General features: G+C 45.3%; 1 protein-coding gene across 2 annotated transcripts; it reads left to right on the forward strand.

Moving 5' to 3' along the window:
- Positions 1-1415: 1415 nt before the first annotated feature.
- Positions 1416-15474, forward strand: Ppie (peptidylprolyl isomerase E). Of its 2 annotated transcripts, none has more exons than XM_048350978.1 (10): positions 1416-1465; positions 2352-2450; positions 3451-3494; positions 4451-4477; positions 7477-7558; positions 7950-8050; positions 9927-10050; positions 13550-13735; positions 14817-14959; positions 15106-15474. In XM_048350978.1, the coding sequence occupies exons 4-10, from the start codon at positions 4475-4477 to the stop codon at positions 15172-15174; spliced, it is 708 nt and encodes a 235-aa protein (XP_048206935.1). In that variant the 5' UTR covers positions 1416-1465; positions 2352-2450; positions 3451-3494; positions 4451-4474; the 3' UTR covers positions 15175-15474. The 2 variants fall into 2 exon arrangements, with proteins under 2 accessions (XP_048206935.1, XP_048206934.1); XM_048350977.1 differs by having other exon boundaries at positions 1429-1473.
- Positions 15475-19547: the final 4073 nt, after the last annotated feature.

The following is a 19547-nucleotide window of genomic DNA, read 5'->3' on the forward strand; positions in this document are numbered from 1 at the left end:
TATGGAACTGGGTAAGGTGTTGTAAGCCTGCAGTCCCAGCTGCTCAGCGAAGCAGAGGCAAAAGAATCTCTGGAGCCCAGGAGTTCAAGGCCAGCATAGGCAACATAGCAGATCTCCCTCCCCCTCTGTCTAGAACTCTTTCCAGCACAGGACTTGACACAGCATGACTACTCTGGTTTCATTTCATCTTCCCTTTCTAAATGTGCTATATGTATATAGACCTGTGAACTTATGCATGTCCCTGGCCTCTGTGGCATTTATATGCCACTGCTTCCCCACCACAGACTGAATTCAGTCAGACCCTGGCTTCTCCCCTCGCCCTGGACACAGCATTCAAGTGTTGTGTGGGTGGACTGTTCCACCTTCAAGCTGTCCCTTCCTTGGTGCTCACATGCGGCCTCTCCTGGTTTCTGGATGCTCCTGCCAGAGTCTATGTACATGGGGAGGAGCCTTGATTTTTTTTCAAAATGGAAAAACTATTGTTTTTGTTTGGTTTGTTTTGTGGTGATACTGGGGCTTGAATTCAAGGCCTCTTGTGCTATTGTTTGGCTTTTTCTGCACAAGACTGGTACTCTACCACTTGAACCACACCTATACTTCCAGCTTTTTGTTGGTTAATTGGAGATAAAAGTCTCTCAGATTTATCTGCTAGGCCTTGCTTCATTCAAACTATGATCCTCAGATCTCAGTCTACTGGATAGCTAGGATTTCAGGCATATGCCACCAGTTTCCAGCTAAAGATATTTTATATTGCCACTTAATGTGACTATAGGACTAGGACTCAAAGGTGTAGAAAATTGAGGGGCAAATAAATACTAAATAACTACATAAAGCATTAAAAGCGCCTTTTTGGGGTTCATCCTTAGTGTGTGGACTCAGGGCCCAAGCAATCTACTACCCGAGCCACACATCCCAGCCGTGTGTGTGTGTGTGTGTGTGTGTGTGTACTTTCGTTCACTTTTCAGATAGGGTCTTCTTTCAGATAGGGTGCTCCAACACCCACAGACAGCAATCCTCCTATTTCTGACTCCCACGTAGGTGAGATGACCGCTGTGAGCCCCCACAACCTGCATAAAAAACCATCCCTCCCCTCCTGGATTGTCCAAAAGCAGGCAGCCAGATGGCCCCTAGACCACAGCTAATTTGTGGCTGATCTTTGACTTATAAAACCCTAGCTGAGTAAGCCAAGGTTTGTTTTCCAGGACGCCACTATCTCTGACACTATCTCTGGAAGGGTCCGCCCCACGTTTATCCATCCATTCATCGCCGGTAGGTAAGGGATGGCAGGAAGCCAGGGGCTACGGGCTGCACGAGAGAGAGAAGAGTGCGCAAGCGCCGGCAAGGAACAAGCCTCGAGCGGGCGTGGCTGTGGCGAGGGGGCGTGGCATCCGCGGAGGGGGCGGGCCGAGCATCGGCTTCCGGCGGAACTGTGCGGGAGCAAGATGGCTACCACCAAGCGAGTGCTGTACGTGGGTGAGCAGGCGCGGCCGCTGAGCGCTTTCCGGCGAACCGGCCGCGAGTGGGTCGGGGCGTGGGGAAGGGAGGGGTGATGGTGCCGCCGGAGCTGGTGTGCGGGAGCCACACAACGGCAGAGGCGTTCACTGCCGGGGAGCCGGAGGCCCCAAGGTGCCCACTAGCCTGGCACTTGTGTCAAGTGGGCTCTAATTTCATGAAACCCCAGGGAAATTAAGCAAGCCGAGTGTAAGGTGCCGGAACAGTTGGTAAAACTCAGGTTACAAAAACCTCGTGTACCTTACTACGGATAAGGTTTGGACTTTGAGAGAGACTGATGGGTTCAGAGATGTGGTAGGTTCAAGCGTGTGCTTTTTCGTTTTTTGTTTTTTGGGTTTTTTTGCCAGTCCTGGGGCTTGAACTCAGGACCTGAGCACTGTCCCTGGCTTCTTTTCGCTCAAGGCTAGCACTCTACCACTTGAGCCACCGCACCACATCTGGCTTTTTTCTATATATGTGGTGCTGAGGAATCGAACCCAGGGCTCCATATATACGAGGCGAGCACTTTATCACTATGCCATATTCCCAGCCCGCGTGTGCTTTTTTCACCAAGATCCTTCTGGTTGGCCTTGTGAGGCTGACAGAGTGGCTGGAGTCGGGGAGGTCTGTGATGAAGCTATTGCAGGAATCCTGTAGAGCTAACTTAAAGGTCTGAAAGAAGGACGGAGAGAAGTGTGCCCTAAGTATGGGCAGAGAGTAGATGAGACGGAGCTGTTTTTGTGGCCAGAGGACTGGAGGCAAAGATCTCTTCCTTTGGCCAGCATGGGACCTGGCTGTGGGTACTTTGGCTAGTGTCCAGGGCAGTAATTCAGAGGGCAATCTCCTCTGCATATGTGTAGGTGGTCTGGCAGAAGAAGTGGACGACAAGGTTCTTCATGCTGCATTTATTCCTTTTGGAGACATCACAGATATTCAGATTCCTCTTGATTATGAAACAGGTGAGTTCTTTGAATGTGTCTGATGTGAGTGAGGCAGCAGAAAAGCCTATCTTTTATAAATAAATATGCTTATTTATTTATATTGATTTTCTAAGGGCCTTTTTAATGTCTGAGTTCTAGAATTAATACTTGGGACTGACCTCTCTAGGCAGAACAGCATTTGCTTGAGGGTAAAACTGAACATCTTTATCAGGTTTTATGATTCATGCTTTTGCACACTTAATATTCAGACTATTTATTTGGTTGGTGTCTTTATGTATGTGCTGATACTAGGGCTTGAACTCCTGGGTCACCACTGGTACTCTACTACTTGAGCCATGCTTCAACTTCTGCCTTTTTGCTGGTTAATTGGAGAGTCTCTCAGATTTGTGCTCTGAACTATAACCCTCAGATCTCAGTCTGCTGAATAGCTAAGATCTAACTAGCTTGTTTTCTCTCTGTCTCCCGTTCTTGCTTTTCATGATCTGTAAGTAGTTGTGCAAAGGGGTTTTATTCAACAGTTTATGGGTGCAATGCAATATGTGAGTTTATGAGTATAATGCATCTGATCAGTGTCCTTTTTATTGATACAGTCTTGCTATGTTGCCTAGGCTGGCCTCAAAGTGACAATCCTTCTACCAGCTTGTGTTATAGGTGTACACCACTATGCCCAGTTTCGAATTATATATTTAAATGCATAACTGGTAGGTTAAATTAAGACTTTATTTTTCTAGGTGCCTGACATAAGAAGTTTAAAGTTTTAAGTTTGGATTTAGTAGGAGAATTGAGTGCTCATTTTTTAAGATGAAAAATACAGTTGATATTTAGCTCTGTTTATGAAAAGGTTTATTGCTTAAAATGTTGTTTAAGAGGACTCAAAGAATAAGATTCCTAAACAGTTGCTTGGTAGAATTTTTGGCATCTGGATCTGACATGTAACTAAGTTTATTTTGTGATCTTCTGTTTCTTCTCATTGTCCCAATGGTAATCACTTGTTTTATTTTTTTTTTCCTTTTTGCAGAAAAGCACCGAGGATTTGCTTTTGTTGAATTTGAGTTGGCAGAGGTGAGAAAATTCTGTATTACATTTTTTCTTTTCTTTTTTGACAGTTATAGGGCTTGAACTCAGGGCCTGGGCACTATTTCTGGGCCTCTTTGTGCTCAAGGCTGGAGTTCTACCACTTGAGCAATAGCACCACTTTGGGTTTTTGGGTGTTTTATTGGAAATAAGAGTCTCATCAGGACTTTTCTGCCCAGGCTCCCTGGGCTTTTTTTTTCCTTTTTTCTCTTAAGGCTAAATCTCTATCATTTAAGCCACACCTCCACTTCTGTGTTTTTTTTCTTTTGGTGGTTAATTGGAGATAAGAATCTTGACTCCTTCCTTAGCTAGCTTCAAACAGGAATCCTTAGATCTCAGACTTCTGAGTCACTAGGATTACAGGTGTCTGCCACTAGTGCTCTGCTCATCTGTACTGCCTTTGTATTGTTACTGATTACAAAGGTAACTTCTTTTGGTTTGACTTCTGGGCATTAGGCTGATGCCTTTACTGGTCAGAAGTACTGTTTAAAAGAAAGCATCCCTCACTTTATCTTTTTTTTTTTTTTTTGCCAGTCCTGGGCCTTGGAATCAGGGCCTGAGCACTGTCCCTGGCTTCTTTTTGCTCAAGGCTAGCACTCTGCCTCTTGAGCCACAGCACCACTTCTGGCCATTTTCTATATATGTGGTGCTGGGGAATCAAACCCAGGGCCTCATGTATATGAGGCAGGCACTCTTGCCACTAGGCCATATCCCCAGCCCCTCACTTTATCTTACTAAACTGAATGATGCCATTATGTCTTCAACCAGAGAGCAAATATACAGGATCACCAGCTCAAACATCAGCCAGGCAAGTGCTCTTTTGTTAGTCACACACACAAAATCTAGGCAAGTAGTATAGAGATTTTGCTGATGAGGGTATGTATGTTTAGCATTCAGGTGCAAACCTGGACTTACAGCTTCTTCTTGTTGTTTTTTTTTGGCAGGATGCTGCGGCAGCTATTGACAACATGGTATGGTATGGCTGTGAATCCTTAGTCACCTGGTGTTGCTTCTTGGTGGTACACAGGGTCCTCTGTCTCTCCCTCTCTCTCTCTCTCTCTGTTTCTTTATTTGTAGACTGTTTGTTTCTGGAATCAAACCCAGATAGATAAGTCTTTTCATACAGTGTGTTACCCCTGTACAAATGGATAAAAACAAAATTGAATGTTTCTAGACCAATATTATTATGGTTCTTAATTTCTGTACTATGCCAATTCAACACCACAAACTAGTATACTTCTTTTTCCAAAATGAAAGCACAGCTAGCTAAAATTTCCGAGTATTCAAAAATATACGTGTGTATACAAAAAAATCAACAAGAGTAATAGCAGTATGTTATACATCAAGAACAGCAGTAGCAGCCAGGTGCTGGTGCCTCACATCTGTAATCCTAGCCACTCAGGAGGCTGAGATCTGAGGATTGTAGTTAACAGCCAGCCCTGGCAGGAATGTCTGTGAGACTTTTATTTCCAATTAACCATCCAAAAGCCAGAAGTGGAGCTGTGGCTCAGGTGGTAGAATACTAAAAGCTTAGGGACAGCTTAGGACTACAGTTTCAGCTCCAGGGCCAACAAAAAAGAAAAAAAAAAAAAAAGAAGAAGTAGCAGTAGCTTTTCCAAGTCCTATAGTCATCTGAGTAAACTTATAGTAAAGATATCCAGCACACTCCATTTTTTTAAAAAAGCAAAAAACACCCAATAACAGCAAAACCCCAAGATCCTAGAAAACAGCAACATTCTGTTACAGTTTCGATACCTGACTTTTTTTTAAAGCCCTTCTTGAATTTTTGGTTGTTGTTGTTGTTTATTTTGTTTGGCAGTACTATGGTTTTGAATCCAAGTTTTCATGCATACTAGGTAGGCATTCTACTTCAGAGCCACACCTCTAGCCCTGCTTTTAACTGGGGTGTGTGTGTGTGTGTGTGTGTGTCTCTGTGTGTGTGTGTCTCTGTGTGTGTGTGTGTGTGTCAGTCCCAAGACTTGAATTGAGAACCTGGGCACCGTCCCTGAGCTTCTTTTGCTCAAGGCTGGTGTTCTACCACTGGAGTCACAAATCCACTTCTGGCTTTTGGGGTGCTTAATTGGAGATAAGAGTCTCACAGACTTATGGAAGCCCAGGCTGGATTTAGCTAGGGTTACAGGCATGAGCCACCTGTACCTGGATGGCTACTTTTAAGATAGTTTCATATTCTGCTTGGACATAGACCCTGGCCTACCTATTTTAGTCTTTTTGTCCTTGCTAGGATGACAGGTAGGTGCAACTGTGACCTGCTTGTCCTTTTGTTTAGATGAAATTTGGTGGGCTTTTCTACCTGGATTATCCTCGAACCACAACCCTCCAGTTCTCAGCCTCCCACATAGCTAGGATTATAGGTGTGAGCCACTAGCATACAGCTTTCACTGGTTGTTTTGAGATAGGGTTTTGCTTTTTGACTCGGGTGGTCCAGGATTGTGATCTCCTATTTTAACACTTCTTACCGCATCTGGGATGTCAGGTGTGCTTTTGGTTGAGAAAGGAGTCTCCTGAACTTTTTGCTGCAGCTGACCTCAAACTATGATCTTCCCGATCTCAGCCTCTCAAGTAGCTAGTATAAATATTTTTCCACCTTTTACCATGTTAAGTTATCCATCCCAATGCCCATTATCTTTGGATAACGAAGTTCTTTATTTTTTGTTCTCTATTACCTATTCATCAAACACATTCCTTCACTGTCAGAGAGAAATCATGTTTCACCAGTTCAAAGCTGATCTTGGCTTTTGAAGGTGAACTCAGATTCTTGGAAAATGCATTTATTCTTGTAATTTTAAGTCCCCTGAACCCAGGTTGGTAGACAGACCTTTACTGGTGTTGACAGAAAGGAAGTATATGACCATTTAAGGGAAGAAATTGCCTGCTGCTTCCTGTGTTGTGATAAGAGCAGCGCTTTTGCTAGGGGTTTGGGTTAAGGGAAGAGAAAATAAGAATGGGGCTCAAAATAAATGGAGAGCTTTTTGGCTCTTTGGCAGTGTAGGCAGCTAGATTTTTTTTATTTGTTTATTAATTGAACATAAATTTTTTTACAAGGTGTTGTGCAAAAAGTGTACAGTTACATAGTAGGGCAGTGTGTACATTTCTTGTGATATCTTATGTCCTGTTTTTCTATCCCTTGTCTAGGTCAGGTAGACATATATACAATATACAATGTATCAAGAACATATACAGTATTCACAGACTTGGTCTCTACTGTCTCTTTGTTTCCCTTTGTTAACAGTCATATATCAGGGAGATCATGCCCCTTTGTTTTCTGTGTTCTAGGCTTGTCTCGCTCAACATTATTTGTTCGAGTTCTGACCATTTCCCTGCGAACAACAATATTTCACCATTCCTAATCGCTATGTAGTATTCCATTGTGTATAAGTACCATATTTTTTGGATCCATTCATCTGTGGAGGGGCATCTGGGTTGTTTCCATATTTTGGCTATTGTGAATTGTGCCGCGATAAACATGGAAGTACAAATGTCTTTTTGATATCTTGGGTTTTGCTGTTTAGGATAGATGCCTAGGAGTGGTATGGCTGGGTCATAGGGTAGGTCTATATTGAGCTTTTTGAGAAACCTCCATACTGTTCTCCAAAGTGGTTGTACTAATTTGCACTCCCACCAACAATGGAGAAGGGTTCCTCTTTCCCCACAGCCCCTCCAGCATTTGTTGTTTCCTGAGTTCAGAGTATAGGCCATTCTAACTGGGGTGAGGTGGTATCTCAGGGTTGTTTTTATTTGCATTTCCTTTACTAGCAGGGATGTTGAGCATTTCCTCATGTGTTTCTTTGCCATTTTTATATCTTCTCTTGTGAAGTCTCTCTTTAGCTCTTTTGCCCATTTCCTAATAGGTTTATTGGGCTTGGGGGGGCTTAGTTTTTTGAGTTCTCTGTAGATGACAGATATCAGGTCTTTGTCTGTTGCTGTGGCAGCTAGATTTTTTATCTTTCAGAATGAATCTGAGCTCTTTGGACGGACAATTCGTGTCAATTTGGCTAAACCAATGAGAATTAAGGAGGGCTCTTCCAGACCAGGTAAGAAGGGGCTCCTTGGATTTCTTGTCATGTCCTCCAGTTTGGCTTCAGTGCATTGTTATCACTATCTAAATGCATGCTAAGTGCCACTTCCTGCTGGACAGAGTGGAGGGTTTTCCACCCTGGTGAAGAGCATGTGCTACTTTGATTCTGGCTTCACAGCCAGAATAATATCTAGTATGAGAAAAATCCTACCTAGCTTTGTGATCTTCCCATTTTCTTAGTACTCCATTCCTATGAAATGACAATTACCCCAGGTGTTCTCAGAAGGGATGCCATTGGCCTAGAGTGCCAGCGACACTTTCCAGGTGGGAGTGACTGAGCAGAGCATCTCCTAGCAGTTGGCTGATACTTTGAATTTCTTAACGTTTGTTCCACTCTTCTGGTTCAGTTTGGTCAGATGATGACTGGCTGAAGAAGTTCTCTGGGAAGACTCTTGAAGAGAATAAAGAGGAAGAAGGGTCCGAACCTCCCAAAGCTGAAACCCAGGAGGTGAGAATGAAGGCTCCTGCTCTGGAGGAGGGGCTGGTGCCTAGGTCTCACAGAAATTTGCGTATATTTGCAAAAAAACAGAAAGGATAGATTTTTTTTTAATGTACTCCTTTGACAAAGGCTGTGTTGAGTGACTGAGAGGGAGAAGCTTTGGGTTTTCTTGTGTTCCACTCAGGCGTGATCTTATGACTTGGCTGATGAAGAACCTGATTGTTCATCACACCACTGCAGTAAGGATTTCGGTACCAGGCTCTCTGTCCTCCTGTTCTTGCCTTGTGATGAGGAGACAGGACAGGGTTGATAGCTTCCCTTCAGCCTGTGTAAGAATTCAGGGTTCTCCCCTCCTAGGAGAGAGAGCACTGCCCTGGGCTTTCTCCTCGTTCTTAGCACACCCCCCGACCAGTGCATTGTGGGCTTCCCCTTCTGCATAACTTGTGAGCATTGTCTTCTCTGCTTTATCTTTAGCTCATAATTTTTTCCTCCTCCTTCAGTTAAAAGTCTCAATCCATCTTGGATTGCACAAAGCTCCTGTGCTGCACTGGTGACTTTTATGGTCTCTGTTCCTAACACTGAAGTTCACATATTTCTGCCAGTGAGTTTGATGATGCCTTAAACTTGCCTGGAATGGATTCTTACCTTCTCTAAACATGACTTCCTGTATTCTCAACTTTGGTTCATTTGCTACCATCCATGCACATTTCAACCTAAGCCAGAAATTGAGAGGCCTTATGACCCTCACAGTAGAAGCCCTTGGGTTACTCTAGACTTTCCTGAGGTGGAGCCAGCACAGCACTGTATTCTGCAAACTTTCTCTGAAATCTTAGAAGCCTTTGTGCCCCAATTTAGCCTGTCATTTGGATAAATTGCAACAGTTCCCTAGGTTGTCTCTGGCTGCAATCTTTCCTAAGGAGAGCTAGAATGAGCTTTCTCAGACACCAGTCTAGTCGTTAACTCTCATGTTCAGAACTTTCCACTTCTCCCACCACTTCTCTCATGGGACCTACACTGGAAAGGACTCTCCAGTTCCTGGTCCTGTGTCTCCCTTCCCATTCTCCACAGTGAAGTGCTCTTCTGAAATACTTAGTAAAATAATCCTTTGTATTTCTGTGTTTGTCTTTGCTTTTGCACATACTACTTGGATTCCATCTGTCCTTTTCTGAGCAGTAAATTCTGTAAGGCTGGGGGCCTTGTGTTCACCTTTTTAATACAAGTGAGAGGTGGAGTGTATGATGACGAGCATGGACTTGAGGGGAAGGGAGGTGACATGTTCAGTTCTAGTTACCCCCTCATTACACAGCAGGTGCTGGGAGTATGGCTACTGCTACGTGTGAGGCCTCCACATGTGCTTGGTCGGCTGAACCCCAAACAGGCTAACATCTATCTGTGCTCTTCAAACAGATGTCTTAATTGTGTTAGATCTCTTGTCGATTCTCTGCTTAGTCTTACCTACTTAGAGCATAAAGCTAAGCCTGGTCCTCCATTGCACTCTGAGCACTTAGACCCCAACAAGAAGGCTCCATATCACGTGACAGTCCTGCTGGCCATGGAGGGAGGAGGTGGTACGTGAGCATGACTGCTGATTGCAGTAGAGTGTGGCCTTGACTGGGGCTGAAGACGGGGAGGTTAAATATTCTGGGCCAGCTGCAGGACAGAGAGAAGTCAACCGGTGCATCTGTGGGTGAGCGTGGTGAGACGCACCTGTTAGATAGCACTGAGGTCTGTCACCTGGTTGGTGTGCAGCTGGGCCGTTGGGGCCACAGCCTTCCCTGTGGGCACCTTTGTCTAGTCTGTTCGGTAGTGTTTTGAGAATGTGCAGAACTCACTCTACTTGTGCCGTTGGAAGTTCCCACTAACTAGCAGTCTCCTCTGCACCTAGGGAGAGCCCGCTGCAAAAAAGGCTCGGTCAAATCCTCAAGTGTACATGGACATCAAGATCGGGAATAAGCCGGCCGGCCGCATCCACATGCTCCTGCGTTCCGATGTGGTGCCCATGACAGCAGGTAAGGCGGGGCCTGCGGGCCTGCTGGTGGGAAGCTTGGTGGCTGACCAACGTTTTTGACCTGAGTTAATTTGATACATTCCAGATCCTAATAACTAGTAACAAGCGAGTCAAAGCAGGCATTTTTGAAGTTTTATAAGCTCTTGTTTGCCATGGTTTAATATAATTTAATTTAAGTAAATAAGGTAGTCATGGCTAAAAAAATAATACCACACACATATATTCCAACAATATGGCAACTGCACTCAATAAACATGTTCCTGCACTCCAAAAGTAACATGTATTGCTTTTTGAGTATCCTTTCTAGTTTATAAATTCTGACTTGAATTTATTTTTTAATGTAAATTTTACTGTTTACACATATGATTAAAGAGTTAGTATCACAAAACTTTTTTTAAGGGGCTGGGAATATGGCCTAGTGGCAAGAGTGCTTGCCTCATATACATGAGGCCCTGGGTTCGATTCCTCAGCACCACATACACAGAAAATGGCCAGAAGTGGTGCTGTGGCTCAAGTGGCAGAGTGCTAGCCTTGAGCAAAAAAGAAGCCAGGGACAGTGCTCAGGCCCTGAGTTCACGGCCTAGGACTGGCCAAAAAAAAAAAAAAAACTTTTTTTAAGAAAACATAAGTTTCACACCCCCACCACACCCCCAGTATTGTCCCTAGGTCTGCTTTTCCACGAACACCATCTGCTGCTCCTTTGAGCAGCTGGTTTCAGCTCTTAGCTGATTCTCTTGGTTTTGACTTCTATGTTGATAGTTAACAGCTTTATGATCCTGGTTCTTTTCATTTTAGATATTATATTTTGATTTCCTGCTTCAGGAAGGAATTTGTTTTTAAATCCCCCTTTGTGTCCTTTCAAATCTTCTCTTTGTAGTTACCTTAATATTTAATTTGCTCATAGGTTATTTTAGCTATGTAAAAATCATAGGATAACTTGTGTACAGCATTTTGTTTTGTTTAAAATAAAAAATTGCCTCTATTTTTTATTTCCTCCTACTTTAGAGGGAGGAAACTACTGTATATCCAGTAGTTTGCTATCTTAGCAAGGGGAGATAGATAAAGGCTGAATGTCTTAACATTAAGAATGTATGAACTTAGCTGGGCACCAGTGGTTCACGCCTGTAATCCTAGTTAATCAGGAGGCTGAGATCTAAGAATCTCGGTTCAAAGCCAGCTGCATCAGAAAGGCAGAAAACTTCATGTGAGTCTTATCTCCAGTAAACTACTAAAAAAAAACTGGTAGTGGCACTGTGGCTCAATGGTAGAGCATTTGCCTTGAGCAAAAGAAGCTCAGGGACAGCCCCCAGGCCCAGAGTTCAAGCCCCAGAACTGGCAAAAAAAAAAAAAAAGAATATATGAACTTGCACTCAGTCCATTTTTCATTATGTACTTCAACCTCCAGCTGTATATAAGGTATCGGGGCTCAGAGACCCTCTGCTTTAATCTCCAACTGGCTGCCAGGACAGGAGAGAAGCAGCCTCCAAATGCAGAGTCAGAGATCTCAGGGCTGTCTGTGTTCTTACGATTCAGACTTGCTGACTTTAAAATTGTTGACGGCCACTGTCATACTTGGATCTGAGCTTTTGAATATATCAGTTATAGCTCATCTAACAAAGTTTCAAGTTTCTTTGTGGCTTTTGTCCGTCTCTCTTTTTTTTTTTTTTTTTGCCAGTCCTGGGCCTTGGACTCAGGGCCTGAGCACTGTCCCTGGCTTCTTCCCGCTCAAGGCTAGCACTCTGCCACTTGAGCCACAGCGCCGCTTCTGGCCGTTTTCTGTATATGTGGTGCTGGGGAATCGAACCTAGGGCCTCGTGTATCCGAGGCAGGCACTCTTGCCGCTAGGCTATATCCCCAGCCCATCTGTCTCTCTTTTTTAAATTAAGTTTTTGGCTGTTTTAACCATTAGCCTCATTTTGATGAGCAAGGTATGAGGTTTGTAATTTCCCCACATCGTCTTCAGCAGTTATAAAGTAATATCTCATTGTGGGTTATGTTTCTGTTTCTCTAATGACTAATGATGAGTGTCTTTTTTTGGTGCTTACTTGCCACTTGTCCATCTTCTGTGGGAAAATGTTCAGTTCTTTGGTCCATTTGTTAGTGGGTGTGTTTACCTTTTAGTTACTAAGTTGTAGGAATTCTTATATTTCTGAATATTAAACCCTACCAAATATTATTGACACATATTTTTCCCATTCTGTGGATTGCCTTTCACTCTATTAATAGTGTCCTTCAATACCTATATATTTTCTATTTTGATGAAACCTAATTTATCTATTTTTCTTTTATTACCCTTGCATTTGGTATTATATATAACCAAACTTCAAATAATGAACAATTGCCCTGCATTTCCTTCAAGATCCTTTGGGTTTTCTTAAAAAAAATAAAACACACACACAACAAAAACACTTTATCCAGCTGGGTACCAGTGGCTCATACCTGTAATCCTAGCTATGCAGGAGGCTGAGCTCTGAGGATTGTGGTTAGAAGTTAGCCTCAGCAGAGAAGTCCATGAAACTATTATCTTCATCTAGCCATTAAAAGCCAGAAGTGAAGCTGTAGCTAAAGTGGTAGAGCACTAACCTTCAGCAAAAAGTTCAGAGACAGCATCTAGGCCCTGAGTTCAAGCTCTAGGACCAGCACAAAGCAAAACAAACAAAATACTTTTGCTACCACTTTAGTGTCTTTGGGAGGCAGCAGAGCTAGAATGCACATATTCAATCTTCTTCTTTCATCAGTATGCACTCCTGTCATTGTTTAGGCAGTCAGCATCACTGAGGTGGGCATGGGCATCTCTTAGAATGAAAATATATTTAGCCCTCCCCATCCTTGGGATCCATTGTCTAGATCCAACCAAACACAGGTCAAAAGTATTTGGAGGAAAAATTGCATCTGGGGCTGGCATGTAGATCAGTGGCAGAGCTCCTCAGTACCAAAAAAAAAAAAAAGACAAAAAAAATTTTATTTGTACTCTATGTGTTTGAACTTTTCCCTCTGTTGTTATTCCCTACACAGTGCGGTATATATAACATCACATTTACACTGTATTACAAGTCATCTAGAGATGATATAAAATGTAGAAAGATGATGCCAGGCTCAAGTGACTCACGCCTTTAATCCTGGCTACTCAGAAGGCTGAGATCTGGGGATTGTGCTTTGAAGCCAGCCAGGGCAAGTCTATAAGACTCTTTTCTCCAATTAACCATCAAAAAGTCAGAAGTAGAGCTGTGTCTCAAGTGAAAAAGCTTAGAGACAGCACTCAGGCTGTTCAAGTGTGTGTGTGTGTACATATATAGATGAAGAATATACATCCCTTTCGCATACCAAGATTTTGAAGTACCTGGAATCATTCCTGTGTGGACACCAAGGACAGCTATACAAACTCTAAACAAATAAAATACTATTTTTCAGAAGTTTTCTTTGTTTGTTTTTTGGGTTTTTTTGCTTGTCTTCATTTGGTGTTTTAACCTCACACACACCCTTTCCTCTCCCACCCTCAGAGAACTTCCGCTGCCTGTGCACCCATGAGAAGGGCTTTGGCTTCAAGGGGAGCAGCTTCCACCGTATCATCCCCCAGTTCATGTGCCAGGGCGGTGACTTCACAAACCACAACGGCACCGGGGGCAAGTCCATCTATGGGAAGAAGTTTGATGATGAAAACTTTATCCTCAAGCACACAGGACCAGGTAGCTGCCACTGGGCTGTGGCAACAAGGAAGGCCAGGCCTGGGCAGAGAGGCGGTGCAGGCTGGAAGGACAGACAGTGGTTAGGCTGAAGGGCAGGGGTTGGGGCAGAGCTGACCGCTGGACAGAAGAGAAATATGCACCCTTGCCTGGGGTGTGTTCAGTTGCAGTGATCATGTAGTCATAGACCGTCGGTTCCCACACTCCACCATGTCAGTCCGTACTCGCTGGTAGCCTTAGATTCTGTGGCCTGCCATGGGAAGTTCTCTCTTGTACTCTCACCCTCTCAGTCATCCCATCTTCTTTATCTAGTAAATCTCAGGGGTTGCCTTCTCCCACAGCTTGAGACAGAATTGTAATACGTGACCCTACTTGAAATTGGTTGCTACAGTTCTGGTCAGAATGCCCCTGTTGGTGGTGCTCAGTCCCAATCGGAGATGATGATTCCTGCCCATCTTCACTCCTGAGGCCTCTGATCCCCCTCCTGCCTCATCCTCTGCCTCTCCTGCTTCTCCACACAAGCACACTCCTGCTTCTGGCTTCTGCTCCTCCCCGCCACCTGTGCACGGCCATCCTTCTCCCTGGTCACTTCAGTGTCCTCTGCCTTGTGTAATGCATTTCCCCTGCTCTGCTGGATGGCCCATCAGCATACAAGCAGGTGCTATTGCTCTGGAAACAAATGGAAAGTCAGCCAGACGCTGGTGCCTCACACCTGTAATCCCAGTCAGGGTTCAGAGCCAGCATGGGCAGACAGACCCGAGAGATTCTTATCTGTGATTAGCTGGCAAAAAGCTGGAAGTGGAAGTGTGTCTCCAAGTGGTAGAATCAGCAAAAAAGCTAAGCACAGGTATTAGGCCTGGAGTCCGAAGGAGACAGGAATTTGCTACGTGAATGAGTATGAACTGATTGAAACAGCCCTGCTCATCCTGTCTCACTATTGGATGAGAGATGAAGTGCCCCATCTGCCTGCAGTGTGCATTCCAGAGCATGAGCCTGCCTGCAGGAGGCTGTCTGTGCATGGTCTGCACAGGCTTTAAGGGTCAAAGCAGGATGGAGGCAACTGACACTGTCATTCTCTCCCCAGGCCTCCTTTCCATGGCCAATTCTGGCCCAAACACCAATGGCTCCCAGTTCTTCCTGACCTGTGACAAGACAGACTGGCTGGATGGCAAGCACGTGGTATTTGGGGAAGTCACTGAAGGCCTGGATGTCTTGCGGCAGATTGAGGTAGATTGGGCAGATTGGCCCCAAATTGCCCTCTCTTCAACTGGGCCGTTGGCATATGCCCCTGTGGGACTCTAGAGGGGGCTCTAGATAGGAAGGGGCTGAACCACTCCTTGTTCCCTGACTTTTTTTCTACCTTGCTTGCAAAGGCCCAGGGCAGCAAGGATGGGAAGCCAAAGCAGAAGGTGATCATCTCTGACTGTGGGGAGTACATGTGAGGCGGTGTGCTCTGCTTCCCTCTGCACTTGCCCCTGCTCGTCCCAGGAGGAGCCAGCGCTCAGCGTGCTCTGTCCAGCAAGCTGCGTTACAGCCCAAGCAGGGTGGACTCTCTCAGGAGCAGCTCCTCTGCAGCATGGCCTGGACCTCCTTCATCTGGGCTTTTTTCAGCACATGTGTTGTCCTCCCCACCAGGCAATGGTGTCCAGCCACTGGCAGTCCTAGCTGTGATGCCAGGGCCTGGCCTGGGCCACATGAGACCCCTGGGTGGTTTCTTTGATAAAAATAAATCCTAGTTTCTTAATACTGTGGCGTTCAGGGAGTTCCTGGGACTTGTCCAACAGAGAACACATCCATGGTGAAGCTGTTCCCTAAAGCCAAGCTGGTGAAGGGGTGGGGCATGGTGCCTTCCTGGGGCCTATCAATTCCCTTGATGCTGGGTGATTATGTCCTTGTTAGACCAGGTAAGGACTTGAGAATTCAGTATAAAAGTTGCATCTGCTCCTAAAGGCATGCTGGCTGCCTTGTGGCCAGTGTATTGATTGGCCTCTGCTTCCTGTCAGTTTGAATCTATAGGCTCTTTGTTTTAGGCAGTATTAGAATTTGAGCTCAGGGCCTCACACTTGCAAGGCACATGCTCTACTGCTGAGCCATTCCTCCAGCCCTTTTTTGCACTGGTTATTTTTGAGAGGTCTCATTTCCTGTTCAGGGGTGGAAGCTAGGCCTGATTTTCATAGTTTAGACTTCTTACCATAGTTAGATGACTAGTTTGTGCCACCATGGCACCCAGCTTTGTCTGTTTATAAGAGATCTCATGGACTTTTCTGCCTGGATCATAATCCTCTTGATCTCAGCCTCCCAAATAGCTGGGATTACACCCACTTAGCATCTAGCAGGTACATAGGCTTTTAAGACATTTTATGACTCGAAAGTGCCTTCTGTCAGGTAAGCCTTTTTACCAGGAGCCAGGAGGTCAGCAAACTACCAGGGCCTGTTTTTTGTTAACAAAGTGTAGTTAGGCCTCAGCCACATGCATTTGTTTGCATACATCTGTGGTTGCTTTTTCACTACAAAACAGAGTTGAGTAGTTGATGACTGCCACTGTATGGACCCTATATCTGGCGTGAACAGTAAGGGGGGGTGTCTGTAGTGGGGGGTTAATACAAAGAGAGAGAGACAGATTTGTGTTAAGTAACTGGTTGGCTCACTCAGTGGTAGGGACCAGCAAATCTGAAATCTGAGAGCAGTCAGCAGGCTGGAGTCAGCAGGCCAGGGGAGGGGGAGGGCATGATGCCATTGCCATCCTCAGTGTAGAAGCAGAGTTCCTCTGGTGATTGTAGTCATTTTCCTCATAGGACTTTACTACACTCACCTTATAGAATACTAATACTAATCCATCTAAAAAGTACCTTCACAGCAGCGTCTAGATGGTGTTTGGCCATACTGGGTACCATGATTGACCCAGCAGTCACCAGCTGTAGAGTAAGCATTTTAACCTGGGGACCAGCACTGACCAGGGCTTGTATAAGAGTTAAGAGCCACATACCGATGGCTCACACCTGTAATCCTAGCTACTCAGGAGGCTGAGATCTGAGGATCATGGTTTGATGCCAGCCAGGCAGGAAAGTCTGTTGAGATTTTATCTCCATTTAACTACTAAAAAGCTGGAAGTGTTGCTGTGGCTCCAAGTGGTAGAGGACCATCTTAAAGCAAAAAAGACAAGGAACAGTGCCCAGGCCCTGAGTTCAAGGGCTAGTACTGGCACCAAAAAGTAAAACAAAGCAAAAGCCTGAGAGGATGCTATCCTGAGAGGTTAGCACAGCCCATCCTCCCATGAGCAGATGGTGTCCTGTGATGCTGATCCAGTCACTGCTTCCCTCCTAGCCTGTGGAGGTGGGGCCTGTGGGCGGCTCCAACAGCTTAGCAGAACTGGAGCCGCTTGAGTGCCCAATGATTGAATCCATACTGAAACCTTTCCCAGGTAAACTGAAGTTCATGTGACATGATTACCTGAGGTCATACCGAACGGTGTGGCCCAGCCCATGTAACAACATAGCCTGCCCCTTGCCAGTGGCAGTGAGTCCTGGGAGACTTCATGGACTCAGCCTCCATACATGGGGCAGGGTTTGAGGACCACAGTCTGCTGCAGGACAGCTGGGACCCAAGGCCTTGGAGGGAGACATGGTCCATAGTTGCCTGGACCCTTAGTGAGTAAACAGGAACATGTCCTACTCTGCCAGGAATGGGGGGAAGAGGGGCCCCAGAGCACGGAGGACGTCATGACGCAGTAGCCTGGCTGCCTCAGCTGCTGACACACCAGCCCCTATGGTCTCTGGAGGGATTCACCTATCTGGGGAGTGGATCCAGCAACACCAGGGTGGGCCAGAGGGCAAAGCTGCTTTCCCTGGGACTGCTTGGTTCCTGTCCCAGGTTCTTCCCCTCAGCACTCCTGCTGCTCCAATGCCACAGCTAAGGGCCCAGGCTCCGCTTTGCCCACTCATGCAGAGTTGGGCCTTGTAGGGTGCCTCTGCCCAGCTGTGATGGCTGGACCAAGGCAGAGACCAGTATGTTCCTCCATCAGGAGACCGCTGGTGTTTCCTCCCACATGATGATGTCTCTAACTCTGCCGTGTCCAGCTCGGTCAGGAGAGCCTTAGCAGCCCTGTGTGGGAGGAATGGGACTATAGACCAACGTTTCACTGGTGCAGACAGAGTCTAGGTGATGGGAAACTAGACAGTCATGTTTCAAAAAGTACTTATTAACAGGGAAATGCTCACTCTATATAAAGCGGGAAAGGCTCACCAAAAAGCTGGGAACATGGCTTTGTGGTAGGGTGTTTGCCTAACATGCATGAAGCCCTGGGTTTGATTCCTCAGTATCACATAAGCAGAAAAAGCCAGAAGTGGCGCTGTGGCTCAAGTGGTAGAGTGCTAGCCTTGAGCAAAAGAAGCTCAGAGACAGAGCTCAGGCCCTGAGTTTAAGCCCCAGGACTGGCAAAAAAAAGAATGGTACAGTATTCCAGTTTTATAAAAATGATCTCGTGTGTGTGTGTGTGTGTGTGTGTGTGTGTGTGTGTGTGTAGAGATCACAAAAACTGACTTAGAAATAAGTTGATCAACATTAATGGTGGTTTTAATTAGATGATAGCGTTTTGTATTAGCTACTTCTGAAAACCATTTTCCCCTGCCACTACTGGCTTTAACTTAGGGCCTTGTAATTGCTGGTAGGTGCTCTACCACTTGAGCCATGCTCTCAGACAGACTTCAATTTTTTTTCAAAAAAATGAAAAAAGGAGGGCCAATAGGAAAGGGATGGGGAAAGGGATAGGAAAGGAAGTGGGGAACAAATACAGTGACAATACTCAATGCGCATATGTGAAAAAGGAAGGGGGACAGAGTAGAAGGATGGCAGGGTGCTGATCAGGAAGCATGCGACACACGTGGACATGTTAAATTGTAACCCCCGCATACAACCATCAGAAGATTCAAATAAAAATAAAACTACTTCTAAAAATGGGTCAAGTGTTTATGTAAGGTCTGTTTTTATTACTGGTAAAACCCTGAGTGGGCAGCTGGCCCATCCAGAGTGCTATGGTGATACCTTATGGGTGCACATGTCCTTCAGCAGATGTGGGCCTCCATGTCGGAACACCGGCGTGAGGGCTCACAGCCCAGACACCACCAGACACCTGCCAGGTCTTTAGAGGTGGTGAGAAGACAGGTCTTGCTCTCAAGGAATGCAGTGTGCAGACTTTTCTGAAAAAGAACAGCTCTGAAATATGCCGTCACTTGCACATCACATTTTTGTACAGAAGCAGCTCCAAATGAGAAGATCTACTTGTAGTGATAATAGGTAGCAATTGTTAATTATCCATATGCCAGGCATCCCAGATATTTGTAGGTATCTGGTTTTTTATAGTTCTACAGTGGAAGAAGCCAAGGTTGGATTCACATCCATTTGCTGCCACACTGACTTTTTCTTTTTTTTTTTTTTTTTTTGGCCAGTCCTGGGGCTTGGACTCAGGGCCTGAGCACTGTCCCTGGCTTCTTTTTGCTCAAGGCTAGCACTCTGCCACTTGAGCCACAGCGCCACTTCTGGCCATTTTCTGTATATGTGGTGCTGGGGAATCGAACCCAGGGCCTCATGTATATGAGGCAGGCACTCTTGCCACTAGGCCATATCCCCAGCCCACACTGACTTTTTCTATTTCATAGGAATTTTTCAGAAACATTTTCTTTCCTTAGAAGACAGTCAACATAGCTAGATGCTGGTGGCTCATGCCTGTAATTCTAGCTACTCAGGAGTCAGACTTGAGGATCAAGGTTCAGAGCCAAATAACAAATGTGGGTGGACAAATCCAAGAGACTCTTAGCTC

The sequence above is a fragment of the Perognathus longimembris genome, chromosome 7, assembly GCF_023159225.1.
Source record: "Perognathus longimembris pacificus isolate PPM17 chromosome 7, ASM2315922v1, whole genome shotgun sequence".
NCBI classification, from domain to species: domain Eukaryota; kingdom Metazoa; phylum Chordata; class Mammalia; order Rodentia; family Heteromyidae; genus Perognathus; species Perognathus longimembris.

Coding starts and splice junctions, on each gene's coding strand:
- Ppie (XM_048350977.1), top strand. CDS start 1,443: ATGGCTACCACCAAGCGAGTGCTGTACGTGG. Junction 3,495..4,450: donor TTGAATTTGAGTTGGCAGAG/GTGAGAAAATTC, acceptor TTTTTTTGGCAG/GATGCTGCGGCAGCTATTGA. Junction 14,960..15,105: donor ATGTCTTGCGGCAGATTGAG/GTAGATTGGGCA, acceptor TTGCTTGCAAAG/GCCCAGGGCAGCAAGGATGG.